General features: G+C 48.4%; 1 protein-coding gene across 4 annotated transcripts in view; it reads left to right on the top strand.

Moving 5' to 3' along the window:
• eda (ectodysplasin A) overlaps positions 1–27346 on the top strand; it is a 366616-nt gene that overhangs the window by 285529 nt on the left and 53741 nt on the right. For 2 of the 4 annotated variants that reach the window (XM_072505791.1, XM_072505794.1), the window contains exons 6-7: positions 199–250; positions 16602–16732. In XM_072505791.1, the coding sequence (XP_072361892.1) occupies positions 199–250; positions 16602–16732 (183 nt within the window). The remainder of the gene's footprint in view (positions 1–198; positions 251–16601; positions 16733–27346) is intronic. The other 2 variants (XM_072505793.1, XM_072505792.1) reach the window with 2 other exon arrangements.

Genomic DNA, 27346 nt, shown 5'->3' with positions numbered 1-27346 from the left:
AGCGCACCCATGTCCACGGCTTTCCCGGCGTTGTGGGGTGGCCACAATGGAAAACCCCATTGACAGGTGGCGGGAACAATCCCGCTGCCGGAAAGGATGTGCCACCCAACAAAACGCGGCTGGCGGACCGGAGAATCCCATTCTCTGTGCTTTACTGATTTGCTATTCCATGTGTAACATTTGAATTGTTGTTTGCAGATGGCAGTAGTTCACCTCCAGGGTCATGACTCAGTCATTCAAGTAAAACAAGGTAAGATTTAAATTCAAGAAATTAAAATATTAATAAGTTTATATAAACTGCCAGTGGAGTGCTATGCATATGTAAAAGTCACCAATGATCTTTTTTGCATTGTAAGGTTTAAAATAATGGAATCCAAGCACCTTATTGTAGAATGGTTAGAGCATAGAACATGGTCATTCTGCCTCTGAGGCCTTGTTGGCTCGCTACATGAGTGATCCAGTTAGTCCCACTAGTCTACCCTTTGCCCATAGCCCTGCCATTTTTTCAGGTCGTGCATTCCGGATTGTGGGCATGATTCAGCAGCATGGTCGCTTAGGACATGGAGTCGGGACAAAGCCTCTCGCGAGATTTGCGACCTCGAAACGTTTCACAATATTTTAAGAAATCTCGCGAGGTGGCACGATCTTGACCTCGCCCTCACTGGGCGTCATCCAGATCTGCATTTAAATATGAGTTTGCGGGATTCGCCCGGGACCTAACGGCCGTACCTGAGAGACCACGGCAGGGTGACTTTTGGTACTGGTTTCCACAAACATGGACCAGTAATAATGGCACCTGGTGGGAGGTGAGGGGGTGTTCCCAGGGGCCTGCTTGTGGGGGTTGAGGGGTGGAGGGGGTTCGAAAACAGAGTGGGGATTGGGGTAACCAGATAAAATTGTGCTCCAATCTGCAAGGAGCCTTTCCTGCTGAGTTCACCAGCAGAAAATGACTCAAGTGCAGCCTCAGCGGAGAGAAACTCCCTGTGGCCAGAAAAAGGCAATGTGCCGTTGAATAGCCGGATGTTTTTTGGAAACACCCTGCTAAACGCACCCAAAACTATGCATTTTTTCCAGTGAATCACACGCCATATCTACTCACTGCATTAAAAACATTTTTCCTCACCTCTCCTCTGCCATTCACCTTAGATCCGTATCCTCTAGTTGGTCTCGACCCTACTAACAATGGGACCAGCTCCTGTCTGTCCACTCTGTCTACAGCCTTTACGATTATGAAATCATTGATCAAAGCCCGTCTGATCTTCTTTATTCTAAGGAGATCAACCTCACCTTACATAGTTTGCCCACCTAGTTCCTCATCCTTGGATCCATACTAGTAAATCTTGTCTGCACCTTCTCTAAGGCGGTCACATGCTTCCACAATTGGACACTCCACTTGTAATCAAATCAGCGTTTGACAAATCTCACCCAAACATCATTGCTTTTGAACGCTGGGCCTTTACTTTTAAAGCGGAGGATCCCATATGCTGTTTTTAATACAAAATAATACTGAAAATCAGATTATTGGGAGTATTTTTCAACGGCTCCGTCTAATTCATCTGATACCAATAAATTGACACAAAACTTGTCACAGTTTATGATGACATTCTGTGCTCCTCTTGCTCAATGTTGCATTAAAGCTTTGTAGCACGGACTTAACCAGCTATGATTCAGAGATGCTGTTCTATAAGATGTGACTAACTGCGAACTGGGTGTGTGGTAATTTAAAACATTCTCCTGCACTTCCCTCTCTCTAAAGGTCTAAACAAACCACATCAATGGGGATCAACATTTCCCCTCTCTGCTTGCTGTGATGGGTTCCCCAATATTAACTTTTGCGTACTCCCTTCCAGATTTACCAGCTGTAAATATAGCCTTAACGGCATACCTGTTTAATATTTTAAACGTTTTAATGCCTATGGATTTTAGAAAATGCACTCACTATAATACATATATCATTGAATTCCAACAACGCAAAAGGGGACCATTCAGCCCATCGAGACTGCAGCAACCTTTCGAAAGACTAACCTACCTAGGCCCAATCCCCCGCCCTATTCCTGCAACCCCACCTTAAGGGACAATTTAGCATAGCCAATCCACCTAACCTGCATACCTTTGGGCTATGGGAGGAAACGGGATCATCCGGAGGAAACACACGCAGACAGGGGGAGAATGTGCAACATCCACACAGTCACCCAAGGTCGGAATCGAACCACTGTGCCACCCCATATGTGTTAGTTAAGTGATAGTTAAATAGTGCTACTCACAATTAATCAGACAGATGAGGTTGTTTGTTTGAGCTTGGTGCACACCTATGAAGTGCGAGATGATAGTTTTCTGCCCATTGGTGTCACTCTCCTTTTAACCTCCTCTGCATTTACACCAGTCTCTGTTACTTCAAAGGTCTTTTAAAACCCACCTTTTTGACTAGATTTCTGATCACACCTGACTATTCTCACACTCCATGGCTCACACTCCTCTCCCAGTGAACTTTCAATTTTGAAGACCCCTTGAAGGCATTATTTTCATTGATGGCGCTACATCAATGCAAGCTTTTGTTTGAATTGTGTTGGAGCTGCACACAAATCAATTGAACTTTTTTCATCAAGAAAATACCATTTAATTGTTAGTACCATTGTGCAGACATTTAGATAAAGTGTACAGGATGTGTTTCATTCGTGGAGATTTAAATGACGTGTGGATTTTCTGATTCTCTGATGTCAAAAGTTAAGATTTATTTTTAAAAATATGGTAAGTGAGAGCAGGATTTTCCAGACCGGACAGGGTGAGGTGGGCCAGCCAAAATTCCATTGCCTTCAGCAGAGCCGGACGACCCTGCGATCAAGCAAGCCTGGAAAATTCCACCCAGACTTTCTTGCCCAAATCAGTGAGGTTTCCAACAATGTCTCTCACCCCACATCATATGGGGTACTAGCCGTACCGGCCTCCCCGAACAAGCGACAGAATGTGGCGACAAGGGGCTTTTCACAGTAACTTCATTGAAGCCTACTTGTGACAATAAACGATTATTATTATTATTATATGGTGCCAGCCCCTTCTGACTCATTTTGCGGCAATTGGTGGCAGCAGGATTCCAGACTGCTCTCAGGATGTAGAGACTCCCCATGGGAGCAGACGATGCAGCACTCCTTCCCCAATGGAGCCTGCCTGGATAAACAAGGGTCTCTCAGAGCCCATGGTTAGGCTCTCAGGCAACCCTCTCCGGAGGTGGGCAGCTTGACCCGCTCCTTGCAGATCGAAGACTGAATAAACGCAGGTGATGTTGTCTCCCGCCCAGATGCTGCATTGTTCCAGGTGACCTCCAAGCATCTTGTAAGATGACGAGTCCTCAATGGAGACCTCTGATACAAGTGGCAAAGTGGGAGCTACAGGTTCCCTAGCAACCAAAGAGCAGAGCCCTGTCCCCTTGGGGGAGTGGAATACTGAATTTGCATGATCAGCCTTGATCACATTGAATGGTGGTGCAGGCTCGAAGGGCCGAATGGCCTACTCCTATTTTCTATGTAATCCATCCTGCCCCCCCCCGGTCCATATAACATGGCCTTACATTTGGCAAATGTAGAACAAACATTCATAGAATTTGCAGTGCAGAAGGAGGCCATTCGGCCCATCGAGTCTGCACCGGCTCTTGGAAAGAGCACACTACCCAAGGCCAACACCACCACCCTATCCCCATAACCCAATAACCCCACCCAACCCAACACTAAGGGCAATTTTGGACACTAAGGGCAATTTATCATGGCCAATCCACCTAACCTGCACATCTTTGGACTGTGGGAGGAAGCCGGAGCACCCGGAGGAAACCCACGCGCACACGGGGAGGATGTGCAGACTCCGCACAGACAGTGACCCAAGCTGGAATCGAACCTGGGACCCTGGAGCTGTGAAGCAATTGTGCTATCCACAAGGCTACCGTGCTGCCCCACGGTATCCCCAAATATCCACTGGGAAATATTCTTATGATTCATTTCTTTACATCCACACAATATAAAAATAGTGAATGAAAAGAAATGAGGAATAGAAGGGTTCAATGTTTGCATCAGGTGTAAAATCCACCCTCAAGACAATTTATTTTGCATTTCCCCCAGATATGTCTCTGGGACCCACAGGGTTGTGATTTCCACAGTTTAGAAGCACCTGTTGTAAGGATTTGCTGTGGTAAATCTGTTTTGATAGTCTCAAACCAGATCAACGCAGACGGATTGCCCTCAATTATTTCTGTTCTTAACCTATCAAATTGTATCCAGAGCATTTTCTACAAGGTGTGGGTCCCTGCTCTAATTACGGCTCTTTGGCAAAATCATCCTCATATTCCGACACATGGGGCGGGATTCTCCGTTATCCCGGCGCCCGGGGGTTTCCTGACGACATGGGGTTGCCCCACAATGGGAAACCCCATTGACCAGCTGGCTTAACGGAGAATCCTGCCGGCCAGTCGGAGCAGAAATGTGGCACGGCGGGACGGAGAATCCCACCCATGATCAGCTTCAATGGGCGGGATTCTCCAACACCCTGCCGGGTCGGAGAATCGCCGGGGGGATTCCCGCCCCCGCCGGCCGCCAAGATCTCCGGCACCGAAAATTCGGCAGGGGCGGGAATCTCGCCACGCCGGTCGGCGGGCCACCCCCCGGCGATGCTCCGGCCCACGATGGGCCGAAGTCCCGCTGCTGTCATGCCAGTCCCGCTGACGTGAATCAAACCACCTACCTTACTGACGGGACTGGCGGCGCACCAACCACCCCGGCGCGGGCCTAACCCCTCACGGTGAGGGCTTGGCCCCTAAAGGTGCGGAGAAATCCTCACCTTTGGGGCGGCCCGACGCCGGAGTGGTTCACGCCACTTCATCCCGCCGGGACCCCCCCCCCCCTGGGCCGGGTAGGGGAGAATCCCGCCCAATATGTGCATTCACAGCACCTCTCTGACCTGCTCCACTGACTGTAATATCAAGTTACTTGTCTAGAATCCAGTCATGGATGAGCTACATTTTTCTCCAATTAAACAGCGGGGAAACTAAGCCATCATCTTCAACACCCACTGTGAACTCCACATTCCTGCCACAGTTCCAATCCCCTCCCCAACCATTGTCTCAGACTTAAGCTGAGACTTTCACAGTCTCCACATCCACTTGGACCCAAGCTGAGCTTCCACCCCGATGCACTCTTGTCAAAAAGATGCCACCTCTGTAACTTTGCCCGCTTCCTCCCTGTCTCTGACCATCTGCTGCTGAAACTTTTAACTGTCTTTATCGCCTCCGGAAGTAACTACTTCAATAAAACTCCCCTGATCAGTCTTCCACCTTCCATAAACTTTTGCTCATCTTAAACTCTGCTGCCCGTATCCTGTCCCACACCAGGCCATATTTCAGCCTCGGCTGCTGATTCTTCCCAAAGCTTTTAAATTAACATTTACATTTGCGTGTCTAAGCCGATTCATGGCTGCACCTTTCACTATCTCTATAACGTCCTTCAGCCAGCAACTTCTCCCGAGATTTGCTTTCCTCTCTGGCTGTTTGTGCCTCACTCCCTCTTGAAATTCCTCTAGCACTGGGGCTGGTTTAGCACACTGGGCTAACCGCTGGCTTTTAAAACCAGGCAGGCCAGCAGCACGGTTCAATTCCCATACCAGCCTCCCCGAACAGGCGCCGGAATGTGGCGACTAGGGGCTTTTCACAGTTACTTCATTGAAGCCTACTTGTGACAATAAGCGATTTTCATTTCATTTCATAGCACGCAACCTCGTTTATGTCTTAAAACTTTCCTTCAAATAAACATTCGGTCACCCCACTCATATCTCCTTCTTTGATTGCACCACTGAGAAGCACTTCAGTGGCATTTTATCAGCATTAAAGATGCTGCAAAAATACAAGTTATTGTAGAGAGCCTATTGTCTGAACACTGGACTGGGAAACACGTTCAATTAGTGATGCTCCTTATTTTTCCTGGACATGTTTTTCCAAAATCTGGATTGATATTTCCTGTAACTGCACATATTCGAGTTGCAGTAGCACCTGATGACAAAAGGCATCAGATGATCTGATGACAAGATAATCTCCCTGTGGCAGGTGATGGCTGCTCAGTAAGTGTAACATATTTTCTTTGTAACTGGTATAAAGGTGGTTAGGGTAGAACCTCATTCATCAGACTGAATAGGACTTAATGCCTGGTCGCTTTGGACTAATCTGCAAGTGTCATTTTGTTATTATTATATTATAGAATTTACAGTGCAGAAGGAGGCCATTCGGCCCATCGAGTCTGCACCGGCTCTTGGAAAGAGCACCCTACCCAAGGTCAACACCTCCACCCTATCCCCATAACCCAGTAACCCCACCCAACACTAAGGGCAATTTTGGACACTAAGAGCAATTTATCATGGCCAATCCACCTAACCTGCACATCTTTCGACTGTGGGAGGAAACCGGAGCACCCGGAGGAAACCCGCGCACACACTGGGAGGATGTGCAGACTCCGCATAGACAGTGACCCAAGCCTGAATCGAACCTGGGACCCTGGAGCTGTGAAGCAATTGTGCTATCCACAATGCTACCGTGCTGCTTCAACAAGTTCTCGACAAGTGAAAAAACATTCCTGCCTAAGTGATTACATTGACTAATTATCCAATTGAAGCTGAAGAGGGTGGAGAAGGGAGAAGAGGGTGGAGATGATAGATTTTGATGGATGAGTTATAAGCCTGAGGCGGAAACACTCAAAACAGAGAATGTTGAAAATACTCAAGGTCTGGCAGCATCTGCGGAGAGGGAAATTATGTTAATAACCAGAATCTTCTGCTCTGCAGGAGGCAAGCAAGATTGAACATTTGGTAGGTTAACATCGGAACTGATACCCGCCACCTTTGAGCTCCACTGGAAGTAGGTTCTGGGCGGGAAGACCCATGGCTGGCATTTCCGCCCCACCCGCCTACAATGTGTCCCTTGAGTAGCCAATTCGTGACCACTTAAGGGTCTCCTCCTGCCTCTGCTGCAATCTTCCCAGCTCCAGCTGGTCCTGCCGACATGCGGCCTGCATGGCTGGTAAAACTGTGCTTCAGGTCAGCTGGCGGGGGTCTCGAGCTGTACTAATCTGTGGGTGATTGAGGGCATGGTCAATGGACAGCAGGTTGACCACTGACAGCCATCCCCCTCCTAACCCCTATGATCTCCCTCATCCTACAACCCTTATCCTATGAGGCGCTCATCCAAAAGAGCAGTTACCTTTTCGAGTCACTTCATGATCCTGAGACTCGAAGGAGATATTGTTCCGGCAACAGTCACGGCTCCCTCACTGATGCTGCCAGGTGAAAGAACTGCCCTCCTCAGATTGCCCAGCAGCCTTACGAGGACAAGACGTCATATCCCAGGTGGGATACTCAGTCAGGAGTAAGGCTTGTTGCTGTCCTCTTAACTGCCTGATGTCGAGAAGATACAGCGCAGATACAGATACCTCCTTCTAGGAGTCAGCACAGGTGTCTCGCCACCTTTTGAGGCAACACACAGGATTCTCACCAAAATCAGAAGATTCCATACAACATTTCCAGTCAATGACCTTTCTTCAGGAATGCTGAGCATTGGAAGGGTTTCAGAGTTCAGCAAAAGGTGATCTTAATATTGATAAAGAAAGAGAAGAGAGACTAGAGAGTAAGCTGGCACTATGTTACGGTACCAAACAGACACCAATTTATATTAGGTAACCAGACGTCAAACCCCAACTATTTTGCAATTTGCAGAACTGTGAGGAAATAATACTTTGTCAATTAGGGATCTTTCATATTAACAGGATTAACCAAATTAACATCACAGAAAACAGCTTTTCAACTTTCTCCCTGTGTCTGCGTGGGTTTCCTCCGGGTGCTCCGGTTTCCTCCCGGTCCAAAGATGTGCAGGTTAGGTGGATTGGCCATGATAAATTGCCCATTAGTGTCCAAAATGTTAGGTGGGGTTACTGGTTATGGGGATAGGGTGGAGGTGTGGGCTTAAGTCGGCTCTTTCCAAGGGCCGGTGCAGGCTCGATGGGCCGAATGACCTCCTTCTGCATTGTAAATTCTATGAATTAACAGTTAAATAATTCTTAAAATAAAATGAAACCCATTAACTACTAACTTACACCTTCTCTATCTCCAATTAAGCAGAGCCCATTACAGGTCAAAAGTCACTCATAAATAAAGTTTGCCATTACAGGGATACTTGCTGTACTGTTGTGTAGCAATTTATTGGAAAGACTGCTTGGAGAGAGAGAGAGAGAGATCATTTCCAGAACAGCCTGTAGATCCTTCTGTCTTTGTCAGATTACTGCTCAACCTGACAGCATTTAGCAAACTGCAGTTCAACTTAAAAACTCCCAGAAAACTGTCAAACCTATATCAAACTGTAAAACTACAGACAGACCTGGCTCCTCCATTAATTACATCATTTCAAACCGAATCAAATCCAATGACCTGCTTACCTAAGTCTCAATGTCTCAAATTGTCTGCTCTCCAGGGAGTCTCCAGCAACCATAACAAAATTCTATTAGGCATCTCTTTGTAAACGAGTACATCGTTGGAATGAATTATTTTCTCACTTTTATGAGATCTTAATTGCAGCTTTCACAGGCACACCACCTGCCTGCATGTTAAACCAGGATTGAAAAAAAATTACTGCAACAGATATATATAACACAATCTCTGTAACAAGTTCCTACATTCGTCACAAAGGGATACAATAACTGATTGTAAACGTTTCTAATAGTATCCAAAAAGGAAATGATGAGCAAAAGTAGGTCTTATAGAAGGAGATTTCGGAGAAATTATAATGGTAATAAGGAAATGGCAGAGATTGAAGTCACGGAAACATTCCGTAATCGAGGATAGTGCAAGTTTGGAACTTAAAGAAATTAGAATTGGTAAAAAAAATAGTATAGTAGTGGAGAAATGAATGGGACTAAAAACCAAATTTTCCCCTGGGCCTAATAGCCTACATCCAAGGATTCTAAAAAGGGTAGGAAGAATTTCCAAGAATTGGAAAGTGGCAAATCTAAACCATCTATTCAAGAAAAGCAGTAACTGTAGGCCTGTTACCGTAACATCAGTTGTAGGGACAATGCTGGAATCTATTTTTCAGTTTGCTCAGAAAATCATATAATGATTGGATCAACAATTTTTGAGAATTTAAGTAGTTTGGTGGATATGGGAAATTTAGTGGATGTGGTGTATTTGGATTTTTGAAAAGTATTCATGAGAGGTCTGACTCTCCACTCCACCCCAACCCCACCCCATCCCAACCCCGCCGGGTCCGACTCTGAACTCCACCACCCCCACAAGCAGGTCTGACTCCGAACCGCCCCACAAACCATCAGGTCTGACCACTGGGTTCAAACCTTCCCCCCCCACCCCCCCCCCCCCCCCCCCATCCCATCTCCACCCCTACCTACCGGGACCGGTTCCAACTCCGAAACCCCACCCCCAACCGGAGGGTCTGACTCTGACGCCACTGCCCAACCACCGGAACCGACTCCAAAGCCCCCCAACCACCAGGACCGGCTATGACTCAGACCCCTACCACCCCCCACCCCCATTACCACAGGGACCGGCTGCTACTTCGAATCCGCCCAACCACCACAAGTCGGAATCCGACCCAACACCCGACCCCCACGACCACCGACTCCGAAACCCCCAACCCCAATCACCGGGTCCCTATTCCAACCAGCACCCCGCACACCCCACAACCATCGGGTCCAACTTCAAAGCCACCCACCCACTGCCACTGGGTCTGACTCTGAACCACCCCCCCCCTCATCCCCCTCCCCTCCCCCCACCCCTTCCCTGATCATCGTTTCCGAATTCCAAACCGGGTCAGATCTGAAACCCCCGACCCAACCCAACCATTGGTCCGACTCTGAAACCTCCAACCTCCACCCAGGGACCGGCGCTGACGCCCACTCTCCCGAACCCCCCCCCCCCCCCCCCCCCGCCCCGCAACCCCAACCACCAGAACTGACCATGACTCTAACGCCTATCTCCCCACTACCACTTGGATCGTGTCGAACTCTGACCCCCCACCCCACCCCCAACCAGCGGGTCCATCCCCACCCCGCGACCACCAGGTCCGACACCGAACCCTCCTCCCCAACCACTGGGTCGGTCTTCGAAACTGCCCCCTCCCCAACCACCAGGTCCGTATTCCAACCAACCCCACCCCAACCACCGGGTCTGACCCAGAAATCACCCCACGCCCAACCATCGGATCCGAATTCGAACTCCCACCCCCTCAACCCCTCCGCAACCATTGGTCCAACTCTGAAACCCCCCCACCCCCTGACCACCAGGTCCAACACTGAACCCCCTCTCCAGCCACCAGGTCAGACTCCAGCCCCCCAATCACAGTGTCCGACAACCCCCCCCCCCCCAAAACTATTTTCAATATGCAAAGTGTAATAGGGCGAGATGTACTGTCCCTGCAACCCCCACAATTTGTTTTCGGGCAGCAGAGGCAGCTCGTCATTGACCGGCAGCTTGATCTTCGGGACCCGCCGATGTCAGAGGCGTCTTGCATTGTTCTCCATCCTCGCCACCAGGGAACCCACTGTACTGGGTCACCATCAGCTGGACCAGAAGATCCCGCCAGTGGAAAGCATTGGAAAATTCAGTCCCCAGGCCTTTTCTGTTCCCAATAGTATTCCCTGAATTTCTCTTGCTGTGATAGCAGGAGTGGAGCAGCACGCAAGCATAGGCGGCAGGAAATCAGAATGATGTCCGATAAGCTCGGGGAGGGGAATGTCCGAAGCATATCAGGGAGCCAGAATGCACCGTATAATTTTGTTTGCCTGATGTTGGTGGCTGGAGGACCGCAAAGACTGCTGTTTTCAAGCTCTGGGTAGGGGGGGTGTGGGGAGTAAGCAAGATCTTTGCAGCTTGGGAGATCGGAACAAATTCTTTTTCTGAACTGATTGAGCAGTCGCTTTCTGCAAAGAGCAGCTGACTGCAGTGTCCCTGCTGTGAGGCTGATTTAATTGTTTATCTTGGCAACTTGATAGTGAATTTGGTTACTTAAGTGCTACATCTGCTGGAGAAAAGCTGAGTAGCCACTCAACTGGGTATCATCCAAGAGCAAGTCAAAAATACAGAAGCAAAATACTGGCAACATTCGAAACGGTGCGTGTAAAAATACAGAATGCGGGAAAAGCTCAGCAGGTCTGGCAGCATCTGTGAAGAGAGAGAAATGGTTTGATGTTGCTGATCTTTCATCAAACATTAACGCTGTTTCTCTGTGCAGAGATGCTGTCTGTCCTGTTGAAGATATACAGGGTCAGCCATGTCTTTATACCATTGCTGCTTCGTGATGCTAGTGTGATTCTGTGAAGAGAGGCTGTCACGGCAGGGGTTGTTTAGAGAAGACTGGGGGTGGGGACCTGATGAAAGTGTACAAAATGATGGGGGACCTAGACAGGACTGAGAGGAAGAAACTTTTCCCCTCAGTAGAGGGCTCAATAACCAGGGGGCATCGATTTAAGGTAAGGGGCAGGAGCTTTAATGGGGATTTGAGGAGAAACCTTTTTCACCCAGTGGATGGGGGGAATCTGGAACTCACTGCCTGAAAGGGTGGTAGAGGCGGGTTCCCTCACAACATTTAAGAAGCATTTAGATGAGCACTTTAAACACCAAGGCCAAGTGCTGGAGAATGAGATTAGAATAGATAGGTGCTTTATGGCGCAGACCCAATGGGCCGACAGGCCGCCTTATGTGTTGTAAAACTCTACCATTCTATGACTAAACTGACCTTGCAATTTCTCATTGTCACAATATGTGGATATTGTAAGGAACATAAAGGATTAATTTTCGCCAACTCCAGCGTGACACCACCACCAAACACATCTTCCCTTCACTCCCTCTGTCAGCATTCCGCAGAGACCGTTCCCTCTGAGACAATATAGTCCACTCCTCCACCATACCCACCAACTCTCCCATCACCCATGGAACCTTCCCATGCAATCGCAGAAGGTGTAACACCTGCCCCTTTACCTCTTCCATGCTTAACATCCCAGGCCCAAAACACTCATTCCAGGTTAAGCAGCATTTCACTTGCATCTCTTCCAATTTGGTCTACTGCATTCGCTGCTCCCAATGTGGTCTCCTCTATATCGGAGAGACCAAACGCAGACTGGGTGATCGCTTTGCTGAGCATTTTTGGTCTGTGCGCATTCAGGACCCTGACCTTCTTGCTGCTTGCCATTTTAACAAAAGACCCTGCTCCCATGCCCACATGTCTGTTCTTGGCCTGCTGCAATGTTCCAGTGAAGCTCAACGCAAACTGGAGGAACAACATCTCATCTTCCAGTTAGACACGTTACAGCCTTCCGGTCTCAACATCGAATTCAACAACTTCAGATGATCAGCACTACCCCACCTCGACCCATTTGTTTTCATGTCATTTTAACTGTCTTTTACCATTTCTTTCTTTCTTAATATATATTTAGTTCCGCCCCCCCAATCTTATCCACCTTTCCTTCACCTTTCTCCTCTTTGCTTCCCCTTTCCCCTCCTCCCACCTCTACAGTTCATCCTCTGATGTTAGTTTCTCTGCTGTTTGACCTTTCACATCTTTTGTCCTCTCTGGGGACTGCCATTAGCACTCTTTCCCCTTGGTTTCTGTGGCCATCGGCATCCGGTTTCCTTGGGTTTCTGTGGCTATGACTCATCTTTCATTCGCACTCCACAATATAAATATTTCCCACTTTCTCTGTCTGTTAGCTTTGACAAAGAGTCATCGGACTTGAAACGTTCGCTCTTTTCTCTCCCTACAGATGCTGCCAGACCTGCTGAGATTTTCCAGCATTTTTTCTTTCGTTAAAGGATTAATGTAATGTTACCACTCTAGCCACTAGATGAGCAACCATATAAATATTGCATGCCTCCTTGACTCCTGGGAGAGAGTGGAAGGGAGCCAGACTGAGTAGATCTGAGATAGTTTAGCTGATAGCATAGTTTAGTATTGTAGAAGTGTAGTGTATTCTTTATCTAATTCCTTAGCAAATGTTCGAATCTAATTAAGTGTGGTGCATAGAACATACAGTGCAGAAGGAGGCCATTCGGCCCATCGAGTCTGCACGACCCAAATTAAGCCCTCACTTCCACCCTATCCCTGTAACCCAATAACCCCTCCTAAACCTTTTTGGACACTAAGGGCAATTTAGCATGGCCAATCCACCTAACCTGCACGTCTTTGGACTGTGGGAGGAAACCGGAGCACCCGGAGGAAACCCACGCAGACACGGGGAGAACCTACAGACTCCGCACAGACAGTGACCCAGCAGGGAATCAAACCTGGGACCCTGGCGCTGTGAAGCCACAGTGCTATCCACTTGTGCGACCGTGCTTCCCCCATAGGTCTCTGTAGGAGATTTGAGATATTGTGTCCCCCACCCATTGCGTTTCCCCAGTCCTTAAACTCGTGTTTCTTCATGAGGTCCCTGCCTTCTCAACCTTTCACTTCGCCTGAAGTGTGATGATCCTCCAGTTAAATTACCACCAGTCAGCTCTCCCTCTCAAAGGGAAAAGCAGCCTCTGGTTAACTGGGACTATGGCGACTTTACAGTACCTGTTTCTTATGCAACTTTTTCTATGCACACAATAAGCTAAATACCTCTTATTCATCACTATATTCTTTAATTATTCTTTGTTTATTCTAAGCAGTAACAATGCTGCTATAGAAGAGTTTATTTGCTGATACTTCTACAATATCATGGACTGATAGGGTGACCACCTTACTTGTACGCCGAGGGTTTTCAAAGTGTTTATTTCGGGTTCAGTATATAGAACTGAGCTGGATTGCAGTCATATCCACTTGTGGCCTGGGGGCTAGTGCCAAATGGCTTCTTCTCGAAGATATCAGATGGGCATGTATATTGTCTTTTGTAACTTTTTTGAAGTTATTATGAAAGAAAGCAGTTGAGATAAGGTACAACATACAGCACATCTCTTTTGTGGTAGTTTTAAGTCACTTGAGTAAGAAGCTCAACTCTGCCAATAAATTTAACTGTAAAGATTATTTTTCCTCTACGTTTTGCAAATGTATGACTTGACCGTTAAATTTGCCATGATATGTGTTCAGTAGTTGCACCCACAATATCCTAGTTTTGATTCCAGTTTTATTTAATCTTGGCCATGTTATTAGAAGTTTAGATAGTGTCAGATTGGTGTACTAATGGTTTACCTGCATAAAGTGTTCCAGGGCTGTTGGGTGCTGGTGAGCAGTTCCTATGGAAGTATACCCAGCATGAGTCACCAGTCGCATTAAGAGCAGGAACAAAATAGGGATTGGTTGCAGTGGGGAAAGAAAGACTTGCTTTTGGGATGAAAATCAGAATGCATTCAAAGACGCTTGTGGCTGATATCAGTGTAAATGCAAGATATGCTTTGTATATGAAGTGTCATGTAATAGGCGGCACGGTAGCACAGTGGGTAGCACTGTTGCTTCACAGCTCCAGGGTCCCAGGTTCGATTCCCGGCTTGGGTCACTGTCTGTGCGGAGTCTGCACGTTCTCCCCATGTCTGCGTGGGTTTCCTCCGGGTGCTCCGGTTTCCTCCCACAAGTCCCGAAAGACGTGCTGTTAGGTAATTTCACATTCTGAATTCTCCCTCGGTGTACCCCAACAGGCACCGGAATGTGGCGACTACTTGCTTTTCACAGCAACTTTATTGCAGTGTTAACGTGAGCCTACTTGTGACAATAAAGATTATTATTATTATTAAATTAGCTTTGTTTGTCAAACACTGCTTGCTGTTCTTTGTCAACACTACAAACTTCACCATCCTGAAGAACAATATAAAGAACACAACACTCATCACAGGGTGTTTTCTGAATGATGTGACATAGGCATGACCCTGAATATTGTCTGGTTGCCCACACTGCTCTTTAAGCTAACAAATTGAGTGAACTGTTGGCCTGATCAATCCTAGCCATCAAACGTGAGTTTTAAGAGGTTTTGAGGCATGATACACCTTCAATTCAACGAGAGGCAGAGAGAGCGAGTGAAAATTAGGCTTTATTAATCATGAACTTGCCTAGCCAGAGTCGGTTGTATAGATGAATGCCGCCCACAGGTGGCCAGTCTATATATGGCCCCGGTGAGGGCGGAGCCAGAGGCGGAGCCCACTGGGGTTACAGTACAGTACCTGGAAGCAGCTCATATCACCACTTCCAGGTCATAGGTCATAGATTACAGTATCATACATGCATTCGGTGAATACATTCACCACAAGGCATGAAAGCAAGGCCTGAGTTGGAAATGGATAATTCCCAAATGATTGCTGAAAAAGAAAACTTGCAGTAACGTTATTTCGATTATGACGGTGATCCTATTCTTGGTCATTTAGATTGTCCTGGTAAAACAATGAAGAAAGTTAGCTTTTCAGAACCAATTAATTAAAAGGGAACAAACTAAGTGTGTTTCCAAATTGTTTGCCAGATGACTGTTAAATTGTGCTGATATATTCCAATTCCGAAGGGCAATCTTGAAATAAGCAGAACAAACCGCAGAATGTTAATAATGCGATAGGAAATGGTTTATTTTTCTTTGGCCCAAATAGCATTCTTCCTTTAATCTGCCAAGTGACTAAAATAAAAACTATTAATGAACTATTGCATCCAACAGTCTTTGGAAAATTAGGCTTCACAATAATTGAGGGACTTTCCTTATTCTACCTTCATTTCTGTACAAGATTTAGACAACACTTGAAATTCTATTTTCAAAAGGCAACGCAGGAAATGATTAAGCGCTACTGATTTATTATGGGAGGCAACAGGAAATTATTTTTATATGCCTGTTTATACCGAGCAATTGGAATGATTGAAAATGAACCAAAATCACTGGATTACAACATAATTCTTCACTTTCGGGAACTTTTCAGATCCCACTTGGATTCAAAAGGTGCAAAGTCTCTTGCCAAATTCATGAATTGCTTTTGTTTCAATAAACACAACTCTGATCATAAGGGACTCAGACCCACAGAACAAAACTGCCTGTCACTGCGCAGCTGTTGGCACTTACTTGCGAGAATTATTGATGTGGACACTTCACTCCCCACCACTAATTCTCTCAGCTCCTGCCAGGGGAGAAGTTTCATAACTGGCTATTTTCATGTATGAATCTGGGGCACGAGTATTAGTTTGAAACTGGGGTTATTGCAGTAGACCATAAGGTGTAGGAGCAGAATTGGCCACTCGGCCCATCAAGTCTGCTCCATCATTCAATGAGATCGTAGCTGATCTTGTACGATAATCCTCAACTCCTATCTTATCCCTATAACCCTTGATTCCCTTACTGATTAAAAATCTATCTCCGCATTCAACATACTTAACAACCCAGCCTCTAGAGTTAAAACACACTCACTTCACTGAGTTGGGAATGTGCATTTCTAATAAGGGGCTATTGCTTATCATTTTAGAATGAAAATGTTGTGAAGTTTCCATGAATTAATCTTTCCTGTTTTTCATCATCGAACCAATGATAGGGTGGTTTGTATAACAATAGCAATGTTAGCTGTTTGTGTTTTTTGCTATAGAACTTCTCTGAATATTTTTCCATGTATTGAATGACTGCCCTTCTCACGCTGAGATCTCATAGGTGGTGTTCTGGCTGACTGGGTCCGATCTTCACTGAGCCATAAGGTCTTCCGGTTGCACAGCCGAAGTGGACAGTTGGAGGTCCTCGTGGATGGCACCTACTTCATCTATAGTCAGGTAGAAGTGAGTACGGTCTTGTCCCTAATGACTAGCTGCTGGGACGTGGGGTGGGTGGGTCGGTGGGGAGAGTGGGGATGGGGGGTGGTTGCTCTTGGGATTCTGTTTTCTAATTGACTAAATCAGTACTTCGTCAAGGCTGAGATATGGTCAATTAAAAAGAAAAACTTTAGATCCTGTCATTCATCACAGGCAATCTAACTTTGAACCAGTGATGGCTATTGTGTTTCTCACCAATTCCTACTATCTCCCATTTGTACAAGAATTCAGCAAAACGTATTTATTCGCATTGTATTGGAATTTTAAATCTTTCCCATTGTGTTGTTGTCGAATAAATGAATGGGCAAAGTAACGTTCCATATCATTGATACAAAAGCAAAATACTGCGGATGCTGGAAATCTGAAATAGAAACAGAAAATGCGGAAGATAATCAGCCGGTCAGGGAGCATCCGTGAAGAGGGAAAAACGGAATTTTTAATGTTTCAGGTTCATGAGTTTTTGTTCGAACTGGAAAATAGCGATGTAAAAGGTTTTAAGCAAATACCAAAGGAAGAGGGGTGGGGCGTGATGTGGAGGACAACAAAAGATAAGGGCTGGGATTCCCCTTTCCCAGGGACTAAGTCCCCACGCCGGTGGGAACATCGGCGCCAACGACTCCAGCGTCAACGGGCCCCTAGGTGAGAAATTCTCACCTGTCTCGGGGGCTAGGTGGACACCAGAGGGGTTGGCACCGCTGCAGCCGGTGCCGAAGGGACTGCACGAGTTTGTGCATGCGCCAAAGGGCCAGCGTCATCTTGCGCATGCGCGGGGGGTTCTCTTCTCCGCGCCGGCCATGGCGGAGCCCTACAGGGGCCGGCGCAGAAGGAAGGAGTGCCACCATGGTACAGGCCCGCCCGCAGATCGGTGGGACCCAATCTCGGGCCAGGCCACCATGCCCCCCCCCCCCCCCCCCGGAGTCGGATCCCGCACCAGCACCAGCCGATTTACCTGCCAGATCCCGCCGTGTGGGGCCATGCGTAACACATGCCGGCGGGACTGGCCAAAAATGGACGGCCGCTCGGCCCATTGGTCCCGGAGAATTGCCGGGGGGGCCGCTGCCAATGGCCCCCGACCAGCATGGCGTGAACCCCGCCCGAAAAGCGGCGCCGGAGACCCGGCGGGGGGTTGGAGAATCCCACCCCCAAGGTCTGTGACAGAGTAAAGGGCAGGAGGGATTAAATGACAGATTAAAGGTGCAAGACAAAAGGGGATGGCAATGGAGGAAACAAAGAAACAAAAGATGGGTTTAGTGGAGGTGTAAATGGGAATTTAATCCCTATCCTTTCCCATTACTTATTAAACATAGAGGAGCATGAACTGTGATAATGACCGCCTGTTATATTTATAGGGAATGAGTTGCTTGTTACACTGAAAGGATGATTGATATGGACTATGGAGAGAATTGTGCAGAAAATGTGGAAGATGATGCATGTGTTGAACAATGTATTGTACAACAAGGATTAAATACTATCTCCACAATATGCAGGATTTTGATGCAAGTTCCACACATAGGTTCGACATTATGCTTGCTCTCTTCATTGCCATTATCAAATGGCATGCCTTGCACTTTACTCTGGAAAGAACATGTTATTCATGTGTATGGAGTTCATACCCTGCTGCAATGCAGTCAGGAAGTGTTTGAACATGAACATCCCAACTATTCACATGAGGTTTTTCAGTACTTTGCTGAACATTTTAATGCATTATAGCAATAATACACTGATCTTAGTGCAGCCCTTAATCAGCTTGTTATACTTGCACCTACATTTTCCTTGTGTTCCTTAGAATCCTTACAGTGCAGAAGGAGGCCATTTAGCCATCGTGGCAGCGCCGACCCTCTGAAAGAGCACCCTACCTAGGCCCACCCCCCCCCCCGGCCTACCCCTGCAACCTCGTAACCCCACCTAACCTGCACATTGTTTGACACCAAGGGGAAATTTAGCACGGCCAATCCACCTAATCTGCACATCTTTGGACTGTGGGAGGAAACTGAAGTACCCGGAGGAAACCCACGTAGACACGGGGAGAACGTGCAGACTCCGCACAGACAGTCACCCAAGGCCGGAATTGGACCCTCCCAGTGCTGATGATCCCTAATGACTATAGTTAAGTGACCACTCTTAAGGATGCAATTTTCCAACACCAAAGCAACCCTTTCTCACAAAGTTGAGTTTGGCTCGAGGTAGAAGTGATCGCAAAATGTTCATGGCACAGAAGGAGGCTATTTGGCCCATTGTCTCTGTGGCAGCTGAAAAGTGAGCCACTCAGCCTAATCTCACTTTCCAGCATTTGGTCAGTAGCCCTGCAAGTTGTGGCATTGCTCATCCAGACACCTTTTAAGTGAGTTTAGGGTTTTTGCCTCTACTAGCCTTTCAGGCAGTGAGTTCCAAACCCCCATAGCCCTCTGGATGAAAACCTTTCCTCATCTGTCCTCTAATCTTTCCACCAATCACTGTAAATTTATATCCCCTCGTCACTGAACTCTGCTGAAGTAAATAGGCCCTTCCCATCCACTTAATCAAGGTCGCACACAATTTTGTGCATCTCAATTAAATCTCCCCTCAGCCTCCTCTCTTCCAAGGAGAACAATCCCATCCTCTCCAATCTTTCCTCAAAGCTGCAAATTTCCTGTTCTGACAACATCTTCGTAAATCTTCTCTGTGCCCTCTCTAATGCAATTACATCCTTTCTGTAATGAGGTGACCAGAACGGCACACAGTACTCCAGTTGTAGCCTAACTCATATTTCCTGCAACTCCAGCTTGACCTGCCTGCTCTTATATTCTACACCTTGACTAATAAATGAAAGGATTCCATCAGCCTTCGCAACCTGCCCTGCTGGCTTCAGGGGTCTGTGGACATACACTTCAAGGTACCTCACTTCCTCTACACCTCTCAATTTCTTCCCATTTATTGTGCACTCCTTTGCCTTGCTTGACCTCTTCAAATGCATCGCCTCACACTTCTCCAGGCTGAATTCCATTTGTCACTTTTCTGCCCGTTTGACTAATCCATTGATATCTTTTTGCCATCTACAGCAATCCTCACAATCAATCATGTGGTGAATTTTTGGGTCAACTGTAAACTTCTTGATCATGCGCTCTATATTTACATGCAAATCATTAATAAATGCCACAAAAAGCAGGGGACCTAGTACTGAACCTTGTGGAACCCTATTGGAAACGGCCTTCCAGTCGCAAAAGCACCCATCAACAATCATCCTTTTGTTCCTGAGTCAATATTGTATCCAGCTTGCTGCATTCCCCTGGATACTGCACGCTTTTATTTCTTTTAACCAGTCTGCCATGTGGGTCTTTGTCAAAAGCCTTACTAAAATCCATGTAAACCTCATCAACTGCATTACCCTCATTGTTACTGCCTCAAAAAATTCCATTAAGTTAATCAGACACGAACTCCGTTAACCAACCCAGGCTGACTGTCCTTGATTAATCTGTGCTTTTCTTGTACGCAGATATCTGTGCTTTTCTAAGTGATAATTCATCCTAGGCGGGATTCTCTAATCCCGCGGCAGAGTGTCCATGCCGTCGTAAACGCCATCGCGTATTACGACGGCGTGAACGGGCCGACCCAACGACTAATTCTGGCCCCTACAGGAGGCCAGCACGGCACTGGAGTGGTGCACGCCGTTCCAGCTGCTGATCCCGGTGCGAACTGGGCGCCGCGGGATCCGCGCATGAGCAGTAGCGCCGGCGCCAACGAGCACATGTGCCGTGGCTCCCTTCAGCGCGAATATGGCGCAGGACTACAGGGGCTGGAGCGGAAGAATCGAGGCCCCCAGCCAGAGAGGCCGGCCCGCCGATCGGTGGGTCCCGATCGCGGGCCAGGCCATATCCAAGCCCCCCCGTGGTCAGACACCCCCCCCCAAACAGGCCGCCTCCCGACTTTTCCCCTCTGAGGCCCCGCCGGCTGAGAGCAGGTGTGGACGACGGCAGTGGGACTCGCCGTTTTTTAGACGGCCGCTCGGCCCATCCCGGGCCGAGAATCGGCTGGCCGGCTACATAGAGTTGCACCAACCACGCGCGGCGCCAATGCGCCGATTCTCCACTGAATCGCGTGCCGGCGTCGGGGTGGCATGGTGCGATTCACGCCGGTCGGGGGATTCTCCGGCCCGGCCCCGGGCTGAGAGAATCCCACCCCCTGTGTCTCAGAATTTATTCCAATAGTTTACCCACTACTGAGGTTAGACTGACTGGCCTTTACTTTAATTATTTGGTTTACTCCTCACTCACTTTGAAAACAAAGGTACAACATTAGCAGTCCTCCAATCCATCGGCACCAGACCCCTATCCAGTGAGGATTGGAAAATGATGGTCGGAGCTTCCGGAATTTTTTTAACAGCCAGGGGCACATTTCGTCTGCCCCCCCCCCCCCCCCCCCGATTTATCCACTTTCAAGGCTAATTTCCTTAATACTTCCTCTCTCCCTACGTTTATCACATCTAATACTTCATACTCTGCCTCCTTAACTAAATGTCTGCATTGTCTCCCTCTTTTGTGAAGACCGGAAAAAAAATCATTCATTAGGAACCACACCAACACCCTGGGCGAGATTCTCCACTCCCGCGCCGGTTGGGAGAAACGCCTGGGCCGACACAATTTCCCGGGACGCCGGTCTGACGCCCTCCCGCAATTCTCCCAAGCGGCGGGAACGGTCCGGTCGAGTTCCGCAGGCCGGAGAATCGCCGGAGACACCCAAAATGGCGATTCTCCGGCACCCCCGCTATTCTCAGGCCCGGATGGGCCGAGCGGCCAGCCCAAAACGGCGGGTTCCCCCCGGCGCCGTCCACACCTGGTCGCTGCCATTGGGAACAGCGCGCGAACGCTGGGGGGGCGGCCTGCGGGGGTGGCGAGGGGGGGAACCTGCACCGGGGGGTGTGGTATTGGGTGCTCTGAGGTACAGACGAACCAACACGGTTGCGATTGGTACAACGCAGTTTTATTCCAACTAGTTATTTACACATCTGACTTGGTACTTAGCACGTGGTGACTGTATGAGTGTCTTGTTAATGAGGTCCTGGCCTTGTCCTGTCTCCAGATGGACTGCCCCGGAGGTGTCGTCTTTCTTGTCTTATACTGTGTTTGCTCTTGTCTGTGATTGGCTGTCGTGTTATGTGTGCTAATTGGTCTGTTGGTCTGTCTATCATGATGTGTGTGTTGTGATGTGTGTTTGAATATCATGACAGAGGGTACCTCAAATGTGGGGTGGCCCACGATCGGTGCCCACCGATCGTCGGGCCGTCCTCTCTGAAGGAGGACCTCCTTCTTTCCGCGGCCCCGCAAGATCCGTCCGCCATCTTCTTGCGGGGCGGACTTAGAGAGGACGGCAGCCACGCATGCGCGGATGACGCCAGTTACGCGGCGCCGGCCGCGTCATCTATGCGACGCCGCCTTTACGCGGGCGACAAGGCCTGGCGCATGTAGATGACGCGGCCCGATCCTAGCCCATTGTCAGGGCCTGAATCGGTCGGGATCGGGGCCGTTTCGCGCCGTCGTGAACCTCAACGGCGTTCACGACGGCGCAGCCACTTCGGCGCGGGAGTGGAGAATCCCGCCCCTGCTGCCTCGGCATCTTTTATGGTCTTTTATGGGCCCTACTCTTTTCTTAGTTATACTCTTTCTCTTAATGATGAAGGTAAGTGGGAGGAGGAGTTGGGAGGAGGCGAAAGAGGCCGGAATTCTGGCCTTTGCGTCCCTGGTAGCCCGGCGATGTGATGAATGTTTGCATGGGTACAAAACTCCACCTGAAGATTGGAACCTCAACTGCTACAGGGCTCACATGAACATTCAAATTAGAATGATAAACTTATCTTCTTAATTGTACAGCATGTTCCTAGCTATTCAAGTTGTACAAAGTAAGGGTGGCATGGCGGCGCAGTGGTTAGCACGGCTGCCTCATGGCACCGAGGACCCAGGTTCGATCACGGCCTTGGGTCACTGTCCTTGTGGAGTTTGCAACGTCTCCCCATGTTTGCGTGGGACTCATCCAAAGATGTACAGGGCAGGTGGATTGGCCACGCTAAATTGTCCCTTAATCGGAACGAAAAAGAATTGGGTACTTAAAATTTTTTTTTTAAGTTGTACTAAGTATCTGTATTATAGGACAACAATCACTTGCATTTTATTTACACCTGTAATTTAGTAAAGTGTTCTGTCAGAAAATAAATTGACACTGAGGCACATAGGCAGACATTAGAACTGGTAACTAAAAGCTTGTCCGTTGTTAATGATAAATACAGGACTCAGGTACAATAGAGTGCATTTTCTTTGCACTTCGTTATAGATTTCTTCTGTCATGAAAATTATTTTGGGCAGGATTCTCCGTTCCCCCAGCCACGTGTTTCATGCTGGAGCGCCGTTTGCAGGCTGCAGGGTTCTCTACTCCTGTTGAAGCCACCCTACGCTGCCAGGAAACCCGCGGGTGGGGTGCCCTGCCGGCGGGAACAGAGAATCCAAACGGCCGGGGAATTTGCTCCTTCGTGGCTTGAGGGCATGGAAGCAGTCTTCTTTGCCTGTGTTGTTTTAAAAGTTAGCTTCCTCCCTCTCTTTCGTCCATCCCTTTGATCGTCTTGCATAAAAAGCAAATGCAAAGCTGCTGCAAATCTGAATTAAAAACAGAAAAGGCCTGTTTAGGGGCTGTTTAGCACAGGGCTAAATCGCTGGCTTTGAAAGCAGACCAAGGCAGGCCAGCAGCACGGTTCAATTCCCGTAACAGCCTCCCCGAACAGGTGCCGGAATGTGGCGACTAGGGGCTTTTCACAGTAACTTCATTGAAGCCGACTTGTGACAATAAGCGATTTTCATTTCATTTCATTTCAAGTACTCTACAGGTCTGGCAGCATCAGTAGATAGTGAAATGACGATGACCCCTTCATCAGAACTGAGGACTGAAACGGTAACTTGGTTTCTCTGCACAGATGCTGGCAGACTTGTCCTTTATGGTCTTCTCGGACAGATTATGCACCTACTGTTAATACGAGCAAGCTTTGTCTCACAGTCCTTCACTGTACCACTTCCAATTCAGCGAACTTCTTGGAACTGCTACAAAATATGTGGTAAATGTTGAAGTTATATAATTTATGGTGCCTCTGTGGTGATGAGGTGCATTGAAAATTTGGATTTCTTTGTAGTCTGAGTACACTTTAGCATTTATAGGGTCCGTATGCTCTTTCAGAGAGCTAGCGCAGACTTGATGGGCCAAATGGTCTTCTGCACTAAAACGATTCTGAGAACATGTAATTCATGTTCTTTTTACATGTCATTTTTTTCCAGCAGTAACCTACATCTATATAATGTTTTTAACTTTGCAAAATGTCTAAAGACACTACATGGAAGCATTGTCAAACCAAATATAGCACCAAGCCTCACAAGCAGATATTAGAACAGGTGACCAAAAACAGGTTGGAAAAGGTAGCTTTTGGGGAGTGGCTTGAAGGAAGAGATAGGGGTAGAGAGTTAGAGAGATTTAGGGAGGAAGCTCGGGGTCTCGGAAGTTGAAGGCCAGTGGTGGAGTGATCAAAGGTGGGGGTGCGCAAGAGTCTAGAATTCATAGATTATCATAGAATTTACAGTGCAGAAGGAGGCCATTCAGCCCATCGAGTCTGCACCGGCTCTTGGAAAGAGCACCCTACCCAAGGTCAAAACCTCCACCCTATCCCCATAACCCAGTAACCCTACCCAACACGAAGGACAATTTTGACACTAAGGGCAATTTAGCATGGCCAATCCACCTAACCTGTACATCTTTGGACTGTGGGAGGAAACCGGAGCACCCGGAGGAAACCTACGCACACACGGGGAGGATGTACAGACTCCGCACAGACAGTGACCCAAGCCGGAATCGAACCTGGGAACCTAGAACATAGAACATTACAGCGCAGTACAGGCCCTTCGGCCGTCGATGTTGCGCCGACCTGTGAAACCACTCTAAAGCCCATTTACATTATTCCCTTATCGTCCATATGTCTATCCAATGACCATTTGAATGCCCTTAGTGTTGGCGAGTCCATTACTGTTGCAGGCAGGGCATTCCATGCCCTTACTACTCTCTGAGTAAAGAACCTACCTCTGACATCTGTCCTATATCTATCTCCCCTCAATTTAAAGTTATGTCCCCTCGTGCTGGACATCACCATCCGAGGAAAAAGGCTCTCACTGTCCACCCTATCCAATCCTCTAATCATCTTGTATGCCTCAATTAAGTCACCTCTTAACCTTCTCTCTAGCGAAAACAGCCTCAAGTCCCTCAACCTTTCCTCATAAGATCTTCCCTCCATACCAGGCAACATTCTGGTAAAACTCCTCTGCACCCTTTCCAATGCTTCCACATCCTTCCTATAATGCGGCGACCAGAATTGCACGCAATACTCCAAATGCGGCCGCACCAGAGTTTTGTACAGCTGCAACATGACCTCATGGCTCCGAAACTCAATCCCTCTACCAATAAAAGCTAACACACCGTACGCCTTCTTTTTTTTTTTTAAATAATTTTTATTAAAGGTTTTCATAAAATATCAATAACAAAATGGGAAAGAAAAAAGAACCCAACAGGGTTAAGTACAAAACACAATCTAAAAAAGCAACCCCCCAAACCCCTCCCCCCCGTACCTAAATAATAAATTAACATTAACACCCCGACTTAAGACAACAGGTGTATACACCCCCTCAGACCCTTCCAGTGTAAACAACATAAACAAAAATAAAGTAAACACCCCCCCCCCACCCCCCGAGCTGCTGCTGCCATTGACCAATGTCTAGCGTTCTGCCAGAAAGTCTAAGAACGGTTGCCACCGCCTAAAGAACCCTTGTACCGACCCTCTCAAGGCGAATTTCACCCTCTTCAATTTAATGAACTCTGCCATATCGCTGATCCAGGATTCCACGCTTGGAGGCCTCGTACCTTTCCATTGAAGGAGAATCCTTCGCCGGGCTACCAGGGACGCAAAGGACAGAATTCCGGCCTCTTTCGCCTCCTCCACTCCCGGCTCCTCTGCCACCCCAAATATTGCGAGCCCCCAGCCCGGTTTGACCCTGGATCCTACCACCCTCGACACCGTCCTCGCTACGCCCGTCCAAAATTCCTCCAGCGCTGGGCATGCCCAGAACATATGGGTGTGATTTGCTGGGCTCCCTGAGCACCTAACACACCTGTCCTCACCCCCAAAGAACCGGCTCATCCTTGTCCCGGTCATGTGTGCCCTGTGCAGCACCTTAAACTGTATGAGGCTGAGCCTCGCGCATGAAGAGGAAGAGTTCACCCTCCCTAGGGCATCTGCCCACGTCCCCTCTTCGATCTCCTCTCCCAACTCCTCCTCCCACTTACCTTTCAACTCCACCACCGAGGCCTCCTCCTCCTCCTGCATCACCTGGTAAGTTTCCGAGATCTTCCCCACTCCCACCCACCCCCCCGAGAGCACCCTGTCCTGTGCTGTGTGTGGCAGTAGCCGTGGGAGTTCCACCACTTGCCGTCTGGCAAACGCCCTTACCTGTAAGCACCTGAAGGTGTTCCCCGGGGGGAGCCCGTATTTCTCCTCCAGCTCACCCAAGCTCGCAAACTTCACGTCCACAAATAGGTCCCCCAACCTTCGTATGCCTGCCCTGTGCCACCCCGAAAACCCTCCACCTGTTCTTCCTGGGGCGAACCGGTGGTTCCCCCGTAATGGGGTCCACGCCGAGGCCCTAACTTCCCCCCTATGCCTCCTCCACTGCCCCCAAATTTTGATGGCCGCCACCACCACCGGGCTCGTGGTATACCTCCTTGGAGGGAGCGACAGCGGTGCCGTTGCCAGCGCCCCCAGACTTGTACCCACACAGGACGCCGTCTCCAGCCTCTTCCATGCAGCCCCCTCCTCCTCCATCACCCACTTGCGCACCATTGTCGCATTGGCGGCCCAGTAGTACCCACAGAGGTTGGGCAGCGCCAGCCCCCCCTATCTCTACTCCGCTCCAGGAACACCCTTCTCACCCTCAGAGTCCCTCGCGCCCACACAAACCCCATTATACTCCTGTTAACCCGCCTGAAAAAAGCCTTCGGGATAAATACGGGGAGGCACTGGAACAGGAACAAAAACCTTGGGCGCACCGTCATTTTGATTGACTGCACCCTACCCGCCAGGGACAGCGGCAACGCGTCCCACCTCTTGAACTCCTCCTCCATTTGCTCCACCAGCCTTGTAAAGTTAAGCCTATGCAGGGGCCCCCAGCTCCTGGCCACCTGGACCCCCAAATATCTGAAACTCCTCTCCGCCCTTTTTACTGGGAGCTCGCCAATCCCCCTCTCCTGGTCCCCTCGCTGAACTACGAATACACCGTACGCCTTCTTAACAACCCTCTCAACCTGGGTGGCAACTTTCAGGGATCTATGTACATGGACACCGAGATCTCTCTGCTCATCCACACTGCCAAGAATCTTACCTTTAGCCCAGTACTCTGTCTTCCTGTTATTCCTTCCAAAATGAATCACCTCACACTTTTCTCCATTAAACTCCATTTGCCACCTCTCAGCCCAGCGCTGCAGCTTATCTATGTCCCTCTGTAACTTGTAACATCCTTCCGCACTGTCCAC

Source organism: Scyliorhinus torazame, chromosome 5, assembly GCF_047496885.1.
Source record: "Scyliorhinus torazame isolate Kashiwa2021f chromosome 5, sScyTor2.1, whole genome shotgun sequence".
In the NCBI taxonomy this organism is placed as follows: Eukaryota; Metazoa; Chordata; class Chondrichthyes; order Carcharhiniformes; family Scyliorhinidae; genus Scyliorhinus; species Scyliorhinus torazame.
Note: the sequence above shows the minus strand (reverse complement) of the source record. Positions and strands in the feature narration are given on the sequence as shown.